Source organism: Brassica oleracea, chromosome C3 (assembly GCF_000695525.1).
Source record: "Brassica oleracea var. oleracea cultivar TO1000 chromosome C3, BOL, whole genome shotgun sequence".
NCBI classification, from domain to species: domain Eukaryota; kingdom Viridiplantae; phylum Streptophyta; class Magnoliopsida; order Brassicales; family Brassicaceae; genus Brassica; species Brassica oleracea.
In genome coordinates, this window is record NC_027750.1 from 49251416 (window position 1) to 49266418 (window position 15003).

A 15003-nucleotide genomic window follows, 5' to 3' on the forward strand; every position below is an offset into this window, starting at 1 on the left:
TATACTTCTTCTTTCAATTCTCCATGCAGGAAGGCGTTGTGTACGTCCATCTGGTGTATCTCCCAATTCTTCGCGACTGCTACTTCCAACAGAGTTCGAACTGTGGTTATTTTAGCGACAGGCACAAAGGTTTCTCCATAGTCCCTTCCTTCTACTTGTCTATTACCGCACACCACCAGCTTTGCCTTGGGCCTCTCCATCGTTTCGTCAGCATTGAACTTGTATTTGTACACCCACATACACGCTAATGCCTTTTTCCCTCTCGGCAACTCCGTAACATCCCAAGTTCTCTGATCTTCCAGAGCAACTACTTCAGTTGACATCGCTCCATTCCATATGGGATCTAACATCGCTTCTCTCCAGTTCCGTGGTTCTACATACGATGAGAGAGCTGCAAGAAATGCTTGGTGTTTCTCCGAAAACACCGCATCAGTAACATAAGCCGAAATAGGATAGGAGCAGGCAGAGTTACCTGGACTCGTTTCTGAGTTCCGTGAAGGAGCAGGATGAACTGGAGATGTGTTGTGTTTATCGATAGTGCAGCTTGCGTTGTAAACCACGTAGTTGCGTAACTTCACTGACGGCCTAGGAACTCGTTGTCCTCTCCCGAGACTCTCATCAGGAGCTTGCTCACTTTCCTTATTTTGATCCGCATCACTAGCCTGTGACTGCTTCGTTGCTGGCCCGACAACTGGTGTTACCGTCGATGTCGTCATCTCTGTTTCAACTTCGTCACTGACTAGCTCTTTCTCTGATACATAAACATCATCACTCCCCCTGGAGTCCAGTGCTTGCTCAGGTTCCTCACTATAGTCAACATTCGGAGGAGAAGGATTGGCTGGAGCTTCTGTACTCTGGGAAACTTCTTGGTATGGGAACATTGTCTCGACAAACTCCACGTCACGCGAGACAAAGAACTCTTCACTATCCAAATCGTATAACTTCCATCCCTTTTTGCCGAAGGGATAGCCAACGAAGATGCATCTCCTGCTTCTAGCCTTGAACTTGTCTTTGTCACGCAATGACTTGTGAGCGAAGTAAAGACACCCAAACGTTTTAAGACTCTCATATGACGGACGCTTTCCATACAAGCATTCGTAGGGTGATTTACCGTGAAGAAGACTAGAAGGGGTTTGGTTGATCACATGTGATGCGGTGAGAACACTCTCGCCCCAGAACTTAATCGGAAGATTTGCCTGAAACATTATTGATCTCGCAACGTTGAGAATGTGTCGGTGCTTCCTCTCCACTCTACCATTTTGCTGTGGAGTTGCTACACAAAACGTGTGATGCACGATCCCATTCTCTGCAAAAATACTTCGACAAACAAAGAAACTCCGTCCCATTGTCACTACGTACAGTCCGAACTGGATGCCCAAACTGACGAAGCACAAGGTTACAGAAATTTGGCAAGACGATTTTCACTTCCGATTTTTCGAGTAACAAATGTATCCACACTGCTCGAGAGAAATCATCTACGATCGTCAGGAAATAGACAGCACCACACGAGGCTGGTTCGCGATAGGGACCCCATAAATCAACATGAATTAACTCGAAAGGAACTGAAGCTTTATTAGAACTCTCGGGAAAAACACCACGAGTCTGCTTTGCTTTAAAACAAATGTCACAACCTCCAAACTTGTCGGAGTTGTTTGAAACACCAGATAAAAATGGTAAAAAACCTAAAACACCAAAAGACGGATGCCCCAGTCTGTGATGCCACAAAGCCTTGTCCTCCGCGGCTTTAACCCTGAGACCTCGCCTGACTGTCACATCTCGATAAACATACACACCGTTCCGTTCTTCACCGGCTCCAATCAGGGTCCTCATAAAACGGTCCTGCAAAACACACAGTGTATCAGAAAACACGGCAAAACATCCTGTCTGCTTTAGTAATTTCGCCACAGACAATAATGTACAATTCAGATCGGGAACTAGTAAAACATTAGGCAATATCAGTTTCTCCAACAGTCGCAGAACACCGCAGCGAGTAGCCTGAACTGCACTTCCATCTGCAAACCTTACTGGGCAACCAACGACATCACACATATCACTGAGCAAACGAGCATCTCCAGTCATGTGGTGTGATGCTCCAGTATCGAGAATAACCTCTCCCGTCTGTTTCTTACGATTTAGTTTGTCTGGTATCGGGTGTGACCTCTGCTGCTCCGGGAGTGCAGTCAACGAGGCCCACTGGTCCGCCGTCAAAGTAGGAATATTCGTCCCACCAGAAGGTTGAGCCTGCATTGCATTTGATCGTGGCTGGTTACTGCATCCACGACCTCTACCTCCTCTGGCTCGTCCGCTCCGATCTCCCCCTTGGTTACGCTCAGTCCACCAGTCAGGAAACCCAATGATCTGCCAGCATTCTTTCTTCTCGTGCCCCGTCCTACCGCAATGAGTACACACTACACCACCTCGACTCTTTGCTACCGTAGAAAGCAAGCCATTGATGTTCGCATTGTCTGACTGAGACGGCTCTGTTTTGGCCACAAAACCAACAGCATCTTGCCTTGTCTCGACACGAGTTGAAAGAAGTCTCCTCTCTTCTCGCACGACTCTTTGATAAACAGAGTTTAAATCTGGTAACGGATCCAACCCAATAATATTGGTGCAGACATTACCAAACCGTGCGTCATCAAGCCCCATGAGAAACATGTGGACTTTCTCTTCTTCGTAGTCTTGGTTGATCTTCGCCGAAGCTCCGCAAGTAAAAGCCGGAAGGGGCTTGTAGTTCAGCAGCTCCTCCCACTTAGATGAGAGCCGTCCGAAGTAGTCCAGCACGCTTGAACCTTCTTGCTTGCACCCTGCTAGTTCTGCTCTCAGCTGATGCACGCGCACCACGTTCCCAATCGAAAATCTCCGCTTCACGTCATTCCACATCTTGTAAGCGTCCGGTGTGAACGTCACGGTGGATCGGACAGTTGGAGATATCGAGGATCGAATCCAATCTACGATCATGGAGTTGACTTGTTTCCACAACTCAGCCTCCGTTGGTTTCTCGTTCTCATCCGGCATCAACAAGGTGCCATTGATGAATCCGATCTTACGCTTAGCACGTAGCGCATTCTCCATCTCCAAAGCCCACTCGGCATAGTTCTCACCAGTCAACGAGACCGGTGTGATAGACACACCTGGATTGTCAGACGGTGCTAAGAAATATGGAGACGACATGATACTCGACGCCGTAGTATTTTCGCTGCTACCAGCAGTCGCAATGATTTCTCCCTTTTTCATGATTTACGATCGCTCAAAAACTTTCGATATGATCGTTGTTACACAAGCTCTGATACCATGTAAACTGTGAGAGAAAGTGTATTTTGTAAACTCTGTGTGTTTCTCATTGATCACGTCGGATACATATACTCGATCATCGTATCTTTACAAGGAGATTCTACTATATCTACAACTACCCTTACATCATTATCTTCTAATATGTTGTACTTATCTCAACAACCCGAGACTTATCTCATTGGTTTGGTTCAGTAGACTTTACTTAACCATACCACTCTTAACATTTGTATCTGTTATTTCTTCTCATGTTCGCTACCAAGCTAAACAGTTGAAATACTGATTATGGTTGCTTCCATTTTTTACCACAATTCAAGAGGTATCTTTGTTAACCACTATTTATAACCCTCATTCTTCATTTTTAAATGATATTTACATTTTAACCCCAAAAAAAACACTTTGTTTCTTCAAGATTGTACCCTCCTAAATCGCCTGTAATCGGATCATGTAATACCTTTTGATAATATGAAACAATACTTTGCCGGGAAAAAGATGAAAAATGGAAATTTGCGGAAATCATTTTTTTCTAAAATAAAAGAGGACAGCAATGCAAAAATGTAAATAGAGTTTTAGGATAATTTTGTAATAAAAATTGAAACACTATAAGAAAACATGCGTATAAAGAAGATTACGATAAATTTGGGTTGTCGTAAATTGACGATAAGGTGACGACAACGTTACGACGAGAAAAGCAATCATCGTAAAGTAAAAATAATTTAACGAGGAAAAATTTTAGAGAAAATTACTAGAAGGTATAAGAAAATTTGGTTTATTATTAGAGTGTTAAACATCTTTTAAAAATTAATAGAATGTTTAGATACTCATAGTAAATGGTTGTAAGGGCCTTTGGTTAGTTTTTTTTTAATTGAAATTATTTTTAAATATTAAATCCACGTCACTAATTAAATATACACATAATCATAATAGAAACCAAACCGTCTCTTCTTCATCATAACTACATAGAAGTAAAAAAAAAACTAACTAAGAACATTGTCTTTGGCGTCTCGAAGAAGGAACCGTCAAAGAAGGAACCGCGAGGATACTCCCACTCTCCGTCATCGACATTGTCTGTGTTTACTTCCTCTTCCTCGAACTAACTCTCTGTCGTGATACTATGTTTTCTCCGTTATCGTCGTGCCCAAAATCGTCGTCTTCAATCGTTTGTACGAAATCGTCTTCGCCGCATTCTTATCTACGAGTTCGTCTTTTCCGGTAGGATATCGCGACGTTATATATTATATTTTGTTGCGATTGAGATAGTGGTATGTTGCGGCTGTGATATGGTTTTGTTGAGGGTTTTGTTGCGTTTGAGTTAGGATTTTGTGGCGACTGAGTTAGGGTTATGTTATGGCTGAGTTATCGATGTGTCGTGACTAAGTTAATGTTATGTTGTGGCTGAGTTACTGTTACGTTGTGACTGAGTTATTCAAACATTTTGTGGCTGAGTTATTGTTATAGTACGGATGTGTTATTGTTATCTTGTGGCTGATTTATTGTTGGGTTATATGATCAGATGGATGTATGTTGCTGAAGTTAAATCACGGGATTACCCTCCAAGACTTGACCCTGAAGGGTCTTCTAACCTGAAAAAAAGATATTACTCACAATTTCCGTCTAGGAACTTTCCCCCACATTAGAGAAACAATTGGACTTGATGTGTGGGAAGAACTGGTGAACTCTCCCATTGGAGTAGTTGCTAGGCTAGCTGGACGCGAAAGCGTATTTTCTGGTAGGACCGTACACTATCTACTATGTAGACAGCTGCGAGTACATAAGAAGAAGATATGGTGTCTCGTGGTTTAGCTTGCTCGAGTTTGGTGAGATCACTGGGTTAAACACATGTCCATTGTCAACAGAAAGGTTTGAACCTGATCAATACAAAGAGTTTTGGGAGGAGTTGAAGGTGCCGCTTGGGATGGGACCCAAGTTAGATGAACTGAAGGAAGCATTAGCGTTCGGTCCGCTTTGGAGTTTTGAAAAGAGTAAGTAGTTGTGGCTGCTACTTCTTCAAGCCATGGGAGTCTATTGTTTGCATCACAATTCAAGGATACCTTTTGAAAGTGCAATAAGGGTATTCGACGATGAAGCCATGGGGTCGTATCCATGGGGTCGGACTGCATATGAAGTTCTCATTGACTCTATTAAAACGTTGGCTCCACAAGGAGGGTCATACACAATAAGCGGCATGACCGTCGCGTTATTGATTTGGGCGTATGAATCTGTCGCCTGCTTCGGTGAGAATTTTGGGAGGGTGGTGAATAATGAAGACGTTTCGCTTTTGCGATGGGGTGGAAAGCGTACACGTGCAAGTTTTGATAACTTGTTGGCTGCCGAAATCAAAGAGCATGGCGAGGTAATGTTTAACGCTGTGTTTTTAATTTTTTGATGGCTGATTTATTATATTTGATGGCTGATTTATTATTTTGATGGCTGAGTTATGTGCTATAACCTGGTGTTGCAGGTGCGTGTGAGGAGAATGGCTTTGAAGGACTCAATTGAAGAGATGTTTCCTAAATGGTCGGGGGAACCTGACGACCCACAACTCGTTAGCTTGATAACAGACATACATGCAAGTAGATTTGTGAAAGGTTTTTGGGAAGTGCATGGGAATACGCAGGGTAATGCGCAGGGGAAGGGGAATGAGAAGAAGAAGAAAATGAAGGGTGGAGTTTCGTCAGAAGGTGAGCCACCCACTAAGAAGCAGAAGAAAGTTAAGACATAGAATGAGTCTGAAGTTGCTGCAACGGGAAAAGGTTCTAGCGAGAAGGAAGGTAGCAAAGATTTGGAGTTGGAGAACAAAGCGACTTAGAGGACCATTGTGAGTACTCTGGATAAGATTTCCAGGAAATTTGAGCAGTTTGAGTCACGGGTGGAAGCTTACGAGTTAGACCAGAATAGACCATTGATGGACCAAAAGACCATTGATGACAGCGTGAAAGCTTTACTGGAGGAGCGTCTGAAAGTTATCAGAGTTGGGAAAATTCTCGAAAACAATGATAACCCCTCCCCACCATCAGCAGATAAATCTTTAACATTGGCATCACCGCGGGTTCAAACGCAGCAGAAGTCTGTCAATAGTCCAGCGTTAGCTGCGACTCCTGGTAAGGTTTTTGGACCGAAAAAGAATTTGGCCAAGGAGCTTGATAAAGAATCAGGGGTGAAAAGGACTTTGGCTGAGGAGTTTGGTAGTGTCGCTAAAGCTACTGATCATGATAGTCAACATGTTGATTTCGTATTAGTTTCTCCTTCAAAGGATACTAAGGATGATAAGGATGCTAAGGTTCCAGCCTATGGACGCGGCTGCAGGGGCAACCGTATTTTTAAGGGTGAGGAAGCCGATGAGAAGAAAAAAGCAGCGCAGGCAAATGTTGCGTTTAAGAGGAAGGAGAAGGCTGAGACTAAGAAAAAAGCGGTTGAGGCTAAGAAAAAAGATGTTGAGGCTAAGAAAAAAGAGGTTGAGGGTAAGAAGAAAAAAGAGGCTGAGGGTAAGAAGAAACAAGAGGCTGATGGTAAGAAAAAAGAGGCTGAAGCTAAGAAACAAGAGGCTGAGGGTAAGAAAAAAGAGGCTGAGTTAAAGAAGAAACAAGAGGCTGAGCTAAAGAAGCGAAAACAGGCTGAGTCAAAGAATAAAGAGGTGACTCCATCTGGAGAGGACGGTGTATTTGCTGATGTGACTGACGAAGTTGTTGGGGGAGAGAACGAATTCGCGCCGGAGTCTGACGTCGAGGGATCTGAACTGGTTAGATCTGCCATAATTAAGGAATATCAGGAGAAAAGTGTTCAGTAACTCCAAAAGGGTTTCCAAAGGCGGCAGTTTCTTCACCAGCTGTTTTTCCGTACGTAGGAGAGAATGGAACGACGTGCATGAGGAAAAATGTTACTCCTTCATCAGTAATATATGACCCTCTAGCACCTGTTGATCCGGTGCTACTCGAAAAACTGATGCAATACATTAAGGGAATTCCACCCAAAACACCAGCACCAGCAGATAAACGAGCAGTCCTCTCCGCTGATCATGAGGGTGATTTCTACAGCATACTCATCCATGAAAGACCGTGGCCGGAAAATGAATATGGATGGGTGTTTGATAATGTAAGTCTTCAGTGCGGCTGAGTTATATATTAATTTTTTTATATTTCGGTTGAGTTATATATTTGATTACGGCTGACTTACATATTCTTTTAGTCGGCTGAGTTATATATTATATTACGGCTGACTTACATATTCTTTTATTATATCACAGCTGACTTATTAATATTATTTGTGTAGCATGTCGTTGCATATATGATCGTCCTCATTAAAAGGTCTATGCAAAATCCAACTCCATTCTGATCCAAGCGGATTGCCTTCATTGACGTTTGGTGGAAAAGTTTTTTGATTCACGATTTCACTCAGTTCAAGATAAAACCTAGTATGTTCATGTTCAAGGCAATGGTTATGAAGATATGTTAAAGGGTAAGCTTCCTGAACATTGTCTAACAAACTTGAAGTGGTATGAAGATGTGGATCACTTGTACGGATGTCTTCAAACCGGCGGAAATCATTGGGTTGCATATCATCTGGATCTAAAGAAGGAGAAGATTGATTGCTACGATCCAATCTTTGGAGAGGCAACACCCGAAAGTGAGCAGAGAATTCTAAATTCATTTAAACCGCTTACGCACATGATTCCGTATATGTTGAGTGATCATATTCCTGCCAATATCTGAGCCCCTAGTAAGAAGAAGTTCTCACTCAGAAGGAGGAGCAAAAGATACACTCCACAAAACACCCAGATTGGCGATTGTGGGGTGTATTCGTTGAAGTTTGTGGAGTGTCTAGCGCTTGGTGTAACGTTTGATGGGATAAGCGATAACAATATTCAAGGTTTACGGATGAAGATGGCAGCAGAGATCCTCGATGAAGGAGGAAATACTGTGATGAGCAGTTTGATGGCTAATTGAACATGTGTTTGTTATTTTGTACTTGACTTATGTTGTTGTTTTGTACTTGACTTATGTTATTTTGTACTTTATTAAGTATTTGACTCCGTCTTATCGTTTTTATAACCCAGCCATGTCGTATATGTGTAACTCAGCCTTACCCCAAACATACCCTAGAATCGTAAAATGTTTATATAACTCAGTTGTATCGATTAGTATAAGTCAGCCGTTACGATATTATAACTCAGCCATACCTCAAACATACCCTAGGATCAAAAAAATTAAATGTTTATACTTTAAAATGTTAAATTGAAACTCTAATTATAAATTTGAAGTAAATATATAATCAACTGAATGTGTCTTATTTATTGAATTTACGAGTTTAGAATCAATCATGATCTTGAAGTATATGTTGTCTTACAATTACTCATAAATTTAACTGATATATATAAGATGTGAGCATAATTCAAAACTCATAAACTATTATTGTGTTATTCATTATGAATTTTTGTTTTTATAATATTTCTTGCACCATAAATCCAAATTCCAAACCTAAAAACCCAAAAAAGCAAACCTAAACCCTAAATAAGCAACCCTAAACCTCATTTACTAAGTCAGCCGTAAATGTTAAAGTAACTCAGCTGTAAAGTGTAACTTAATCTTGACGTTTGGCGGGAAAAAGATAACTGATTCTTGGGAAATTTTAACTCGAGACATTTGACGTTCTGTACCTCTCTATATATCGTCTCCTCTATTACACCTTTCTCTCTCTAGAAAAAACCTAAACAATATCTCTCTATCCCCATCAAAAGTTATGCCGATTGTTCCTGGTTATTCAACGATGTTAGAGAACAGTGTCAATGCGATACTAAGCTCTGCAAATCGTGAAAACCTCCCTCTTTTATACCCTGGTCCGGGAGAATTGTTTGACACAACCAGTACTATCTGGTTCAAATTTTTAAGTGTTCTCTCCCTCATCATCCCGTCGATTCTTACAGAAGAATGGGTTCATGATTGGCCGACATACCGTGTCATTCCCGATCATTTTAACGAACGCTGGTTTCTTCAACTCGCTGTAAGAACATTTTGTCCACTTAAAATGGCAGCATAGCGTCGCTGAGTTATTTTTATTTTGTGTTCTCAACAGTTTTGTAATCTTTTTTGTTGTAGCGGAAAAACACGTGGGATCGAAGGCATAATTTGACACTTTGAACACATTTTAATCTTGTGGCCAGAACGCTATTTCGTTGCCAAATGCACCATTTGAAGAGAACTTGGCCAAACGGAGGCGACAAGCCTCTGTGGATGTTAACAAGAGTTTGGCGTGATCTCGTCCACATGTTTGAAGAGTTTGGTCCTGACAATTTTGGTTTCTGAAAGTGATGCCTTGTCTGTATTTTGAATCTGATAATTTCGGTTCCTGAATGTAAACATGTCGAATTCAAATTTCTTTTATACTAAGTACTATAAATCAGCCATAATGTGAATATAATTCAGCCGTATCTGTTAAAATAACTCACCCAGAACGTATAAGGTAACTCAGATGTGAATGTTAATTAAACATAAACTCAGCCATAAGTGACCGAAACTCAGCCGTTATTAAACTAATGATAATTCAGCCATAGTAAAACATAGCCAAAACCCAGCTGTGAATGTTAATATAATACATTTCTAATGGGACGTTTCCGCTTGCTTGATTGGACTGAGTTGTCGATTAATTATGGCGCGTGTGGAAAATTCGGCTCAAACATAATATTGAGGCTAATTATTAAGAGTTTGAAATACACGGCAGCCACGCATGTGTCGAGGGATTTACAATATCGAGACATTTAAATAATATTATATTTAATAAAAAGGAAATAAGTAAACGACGCCATTTCACCATGTCGTCTTCTTACTCACCCTAATTCCATCTAATTCCATTTTGTTTCTGAAATTTTTTTGAGAATCAAAACGTCTTTTTCATCCCGTGTTTCAGGAAATTCTTGCAGACGACGTTTGAACGCGGAAAGAGGAACGCCGAAACAATGTTGGTGTGGTGAACCCTGTTACATTTCTACATCTGGAACCGCTACAAATCCAAGAAGATTGTACTATTGCTGCGGAAAATGATATAATAAGGTTCGTTTTGGTTCTTATTTTACATGTTCTGTAACATAATACTTAGTTCTGGTTATATTGTGAAAACAGAGATATTTATTCAAATGGGCGGATGAGTGTTTGGTTGAAGAGGTTGAGGATGTAAAGTCACTGATAAGTGGCATGAACAAAGACATCTCGGAATTCAGACTTAACGTTGATCGGTTGGAGAAAGAGATTGAAGTAATGAAGACGGCGTCTGAGGGAAAAGGAGAAGAATGTATGAGTCAGGATCGGTGTTTGAGGAATGTGGTTGTTTGTGGGGTTGGAATGTCGTTACTTTGCTACTACTACTTCTTTATTTAGTATTGTTTTGTACATATAAGTCAGCCTATGTTTTATGTAACTCAGACTTAACGTATTACAGTAACTCAGCCGTCAAGTAATCTGAATGTTTCCGAAACTCAACCATAATAAAACATAGCCAAAACTCAGCCAAAACGTATAAGGTAACTCAGTCACAACTTTAAGCTAACTCAGCCGAAACGTATAAGGTAACTCAGTCACAACTTTAAGCTAACTCAGCCGAAACATGTAAAGTAACTCACTCACAACTTTAAGCTAACTCAGCCAAAACGGTATAAAGTAACTCACTCACCCACTTTCATTATTAATGGGACGTTTCCACTTGCTTGATTGGACTGAGTTGTCGATTAATGGTGGCAGGTGTGGAAAATATCTATGTCTTTATAATATCAAGACGATTTATACTTTAACTCTGCCAACAATATGAGAATATCGAGGCTAATTATTACTCCCTCCGCTTACTTGATTGAACTAAGTATTTAATTGACGTTTTACATGTCTGCACGTAAATTAAGAAATCTGAACGTTTTGCAAAGCACGTAACTAAACCTCTTTTCATTGGTGTTTAATGCTAATATGACTTCATATTATGCGACCAAAACTCAGCCAAATTAAACTAATGATAATTCAGCCATAATAAAACATAAACCGAGCCATAATTCAACTATAAATCAGCCATCATAAAACAATAACTCAGCCATTATTAATAACGTTGTTAATAACTCTGCACGATGTTTGTTGTGTTTGCATGATGAGTGTGCTTGAAAACAATAAATCAGCCGTGATAAAACAGTAACTCAGCCGTAATTAAACAATAAATCAGCCAAAATAAACAATAACTAAGCCTTCATTATATTAATTTGTAGTCAAGACATACATAATGGCATAGCAAAGAACTTAAAAAGATAATATTCTGATAGATTACATCTTCACCACTTCCTTGTGTCCCTAATAACGCTTATCGGCTCAAAATCACGTAAGAACGTGCCAATCTCTTTGATCCAGAAACAGCGCTCACACATGTTGTCATCCTTAGTCATATCAATGTGCCACAAGCAGAGACATTGTCGATCCACATGTGTTGCACATTGGCATCTGTAGAACGATGGAACATAAGCTGAAACGAACACGGCCCTATTTTGGCGGAACTCGTCAGAATGCCACAAACCCCATCCCCATTTTACAGATCGCACTAGTTTCCCTATCCTATGAACTAATTCTCTTGGAATACCAACAAAATACTGCCCATCACAACAAAAGATTGCCCGAGTCATTGCGTGTGTATACACAGCACACTCATATCCTGCATCTGCTGCACGCTTCATGAGAGAAGGCCCTTCTTCTTTAAGGCCGAATGAGAAGAAGAACTGTACACCCTTTATATAAAGTGTGCTTGGATTTTCCTCAGCGTAGCAAGATTTCAACAACGAAGAAGACATATTGAGTCCCCAGGGAACGGATAACACATCATAAAAATGGTATACACCAGCCGCTCTGTTAACGCCTTCAACGACTTGGACGATGCTATGAGGCCATAGAGATCTTGGAAGGAGTTACGGGCCACACGTTCAACCACCAACGCCTGAATTTCTTCAGGCAATTCAAGAAGAGGAAAATATTCTATTTACTGTGTAAAAAATAGAGAGTTAACCAATAATTGTTCGAGAAGTGCCTAATTTATTGACAGTAAAACGGTTTTCATATCGCGACGTTTCTTATTTTGGGCGGGAAGTTATTCCATAACCCAGCCGTAATACAAATTCATTTAATAAATCAGCCGTTTGAAAACAAAACCCCAGCCGTAATACAAAAACATGAAAATCCCTAATCCAGCTGTAACACATTTACATGAAAAAAAAAACACAGCCGTAATACAAAAACATTAAAACAAAAACCAAATTGTAATACAAAAACATGAAAATCCCTACAACACTTGCTTACATCGGACATGAAAAAAAAAACACAGCCGTAATACAAAAACATTAAAACAAAAACCAAATTGTAATACAAAAACATGAAAATCCCTAATCCAGCTGTAACACATTTACATGAAAAAAAAAACACAGCCGTAATACAAAAACATTAAAACAAAAACCAAATTGTAATACAAAAACATGAAAATCCCTACAACACTTGCTTACATCGGACAAGTTTTCGCATTATGTCCACTTTGTCTACATCGAGAACATGTGTGTTCTTTCCTAGGACGTTTGTTTTGAAGTGCAACTTTGTTGGGGTCAAAATCGGTCACGACGGAATCGATGTCCAAAAGTCCTCAGAAAAACTGAATCTCGGTCAAAACTTCAAAATCCGAGAAAACGAACAGCCGAAATGGATCGCCCGGTGAGCTCGGCCGCGACACAAGCCAGCTCGCCCGGCGAGCTCGGCCACGACTCGAGCCAGCTCGCCCGGCGAGCACGGCCGTGTTGATGATGGAGTCGCCGGCGAGCTTGGCCGTGACACGGGCCAGCTCGCCGGGCGAGCTGATCCGCAGCACGATCGAGCTCCCCGGTGAGCCGACCGGCAACACGGTCGAGTCGCCGGCGAGCTCGGCCGTGACACGGGCCAGCTCGCCAGGCGAGCACTCGCCCGGCGAGCACGGCCAATTCTCCATGGACCATTCCGAACCCAGTCCCATCCCATAACGATGCATCTTCGTCCGAAGTTTCCGTAACTCAGTCTTTGGGTCCGTGGATACGACACCAATGTTCCGTCTAAAAAACATCGTCGAAAGTATTCAGGAAGTTGGGAAGGTTATGTCTCTCTAACAGTTTTCTATTCTTCGTAGTAGAGCAGGTTACAGTTAACTTAACACCAACTGCCTCGGCTATGCGAAGAAACAGGGTTCCATTGGAAGAACCATGCCGATACCAACGGCTACTTCACGAGTAAAATTGTAAAAACGCTTAAGTCTCGATACGGCCCAAAGAGGATCCGAATTGCGGACAACGGCCCATCTTTGGGCCCAAAAGACTTGAACCCAAAGACTGGTATGACGGTTTACCTCGTCCGCGGGGAGAGATAAATGTCAAATTTCCGAAGATAATCACAAAGAAAAAGGAAATATGGAAAAGCCCGCTTCACGACAAATCTGGCTCGAGAAGAGATAAATCGATCTAAGGAGAAGTATATGAGGAGGACCTAGGACGAAGAGAAGAACGGGGCATTCTAAGAGCAAACTTAATACTTAGAGCAATTTAGGCTTTTTCCGTTTTTACTATCGAGCTGCGACTCGACTAAGTTAGAACTTAGGTGGCTAGACTAGCGAACATACCGACAGCTCTCGTGGCCTAGGATCTTACATGTTGTTCACGCTCAAACGCGAATTCGGAAATAAGACCTCTTTGTTCTCTACAAAAACATGAAAATCCCTACAACACTTGCTTACATCGGAAGGGTTTTCGCATTATGTCCACTTTGTCTACATCGAGAACATGTGTGTTCTTTCCTATGACATTTGTTTGCAAGTGCAACTTCTAAAGAAAATTTCATCCTATTTTTCTTAGGTCTTCCTGGCTGTTGACGAATAGATGGGGGCAAGCACGGTTGGTTAGCCATTCTGGAACAAGTTGCGCTGAGTCAGCCGACATGACCGATTCAGCGTATGCGCTCACCAAATTAGCACTGTTATAGTAAGGACTGCACAGGGATATACGACAAACATTGTTGTACTTCGCAGCTGCGATTGCGTGTACACATGGTAATTTCTCGCGTTCGAAACGCCGACATGTGCACTGTCGCTCTACCAAATTAACAACATTCAAAGACTCGCTAGAAGATCCATATTTAACTTCAGTGTGATGATCATCAATCCTTTGGACCGTCAACTCTCTGGCGGCAGTTACACGACCCTATTAACAAAAAAAAGAATAAATATGAAACGACTGACTTGTTACATATTACGGATGATTTAAGAACTACAAAGGCTGACTTAAGAATTTTATGAAATGACTGACTTATTACATATTACGGCTGATTTAAGAACTACAAAGTCTGATTTAAGAATTTTATGCATTTTAAAGACAGACTTATTTTTACTGTTACGACTGACTTACATGTAGTAGTTTCTCGACACCACGCGTAAGCGTCGTTGGCTGCGACCTGGCATCCTCTCTCCGTTCAGCAAACCATCTGGTCATCATAACCCGTATCGATTCTAATATTCGAACAATTTTTAGACCTCTAGCATTCGACAATGCTTTGTTCATTGATTCTGCTATGTTTGTAGTCATCAAATTGTACCTCCACAGTCGGACACCAGCTCTTTGGAGGTAGTCGTGGAGTGCAGGATTAATCGCTTCAATCTCCTCGAAAATCGCAGTAAAGTCAGACATCCTAAAACATC

At 41.3% G+C, this 15003-nt stretch overlaps 1 protein-coding gene across 1 annotated transcript; it reads left to right on the forward strand.

The window, feature by feature from the left end:
* Window positions 1-5305: 5305 nt before the first annotated feature.
* LOC106330806 lies at window positions 5306-8234 on the forward strand. The gene is made up of 7 exons (XM_013769216.1): window positions 5306-5644; window positions 5753-5836; window positions 5909-6001; window positions 6149-6752; window positions 7061-7383; window positions 7746-7914; window positions 8002-8234. Exons 1-7 carry the CDS (start codon window positions 5306-5308, stop codon window positions 8232-8234), a joined length of 1845 nt encoding a protein of 614 aa, XP_013624670.1.
* Window positions 8235-15003: the final 6769 nt, after the last annotated feature.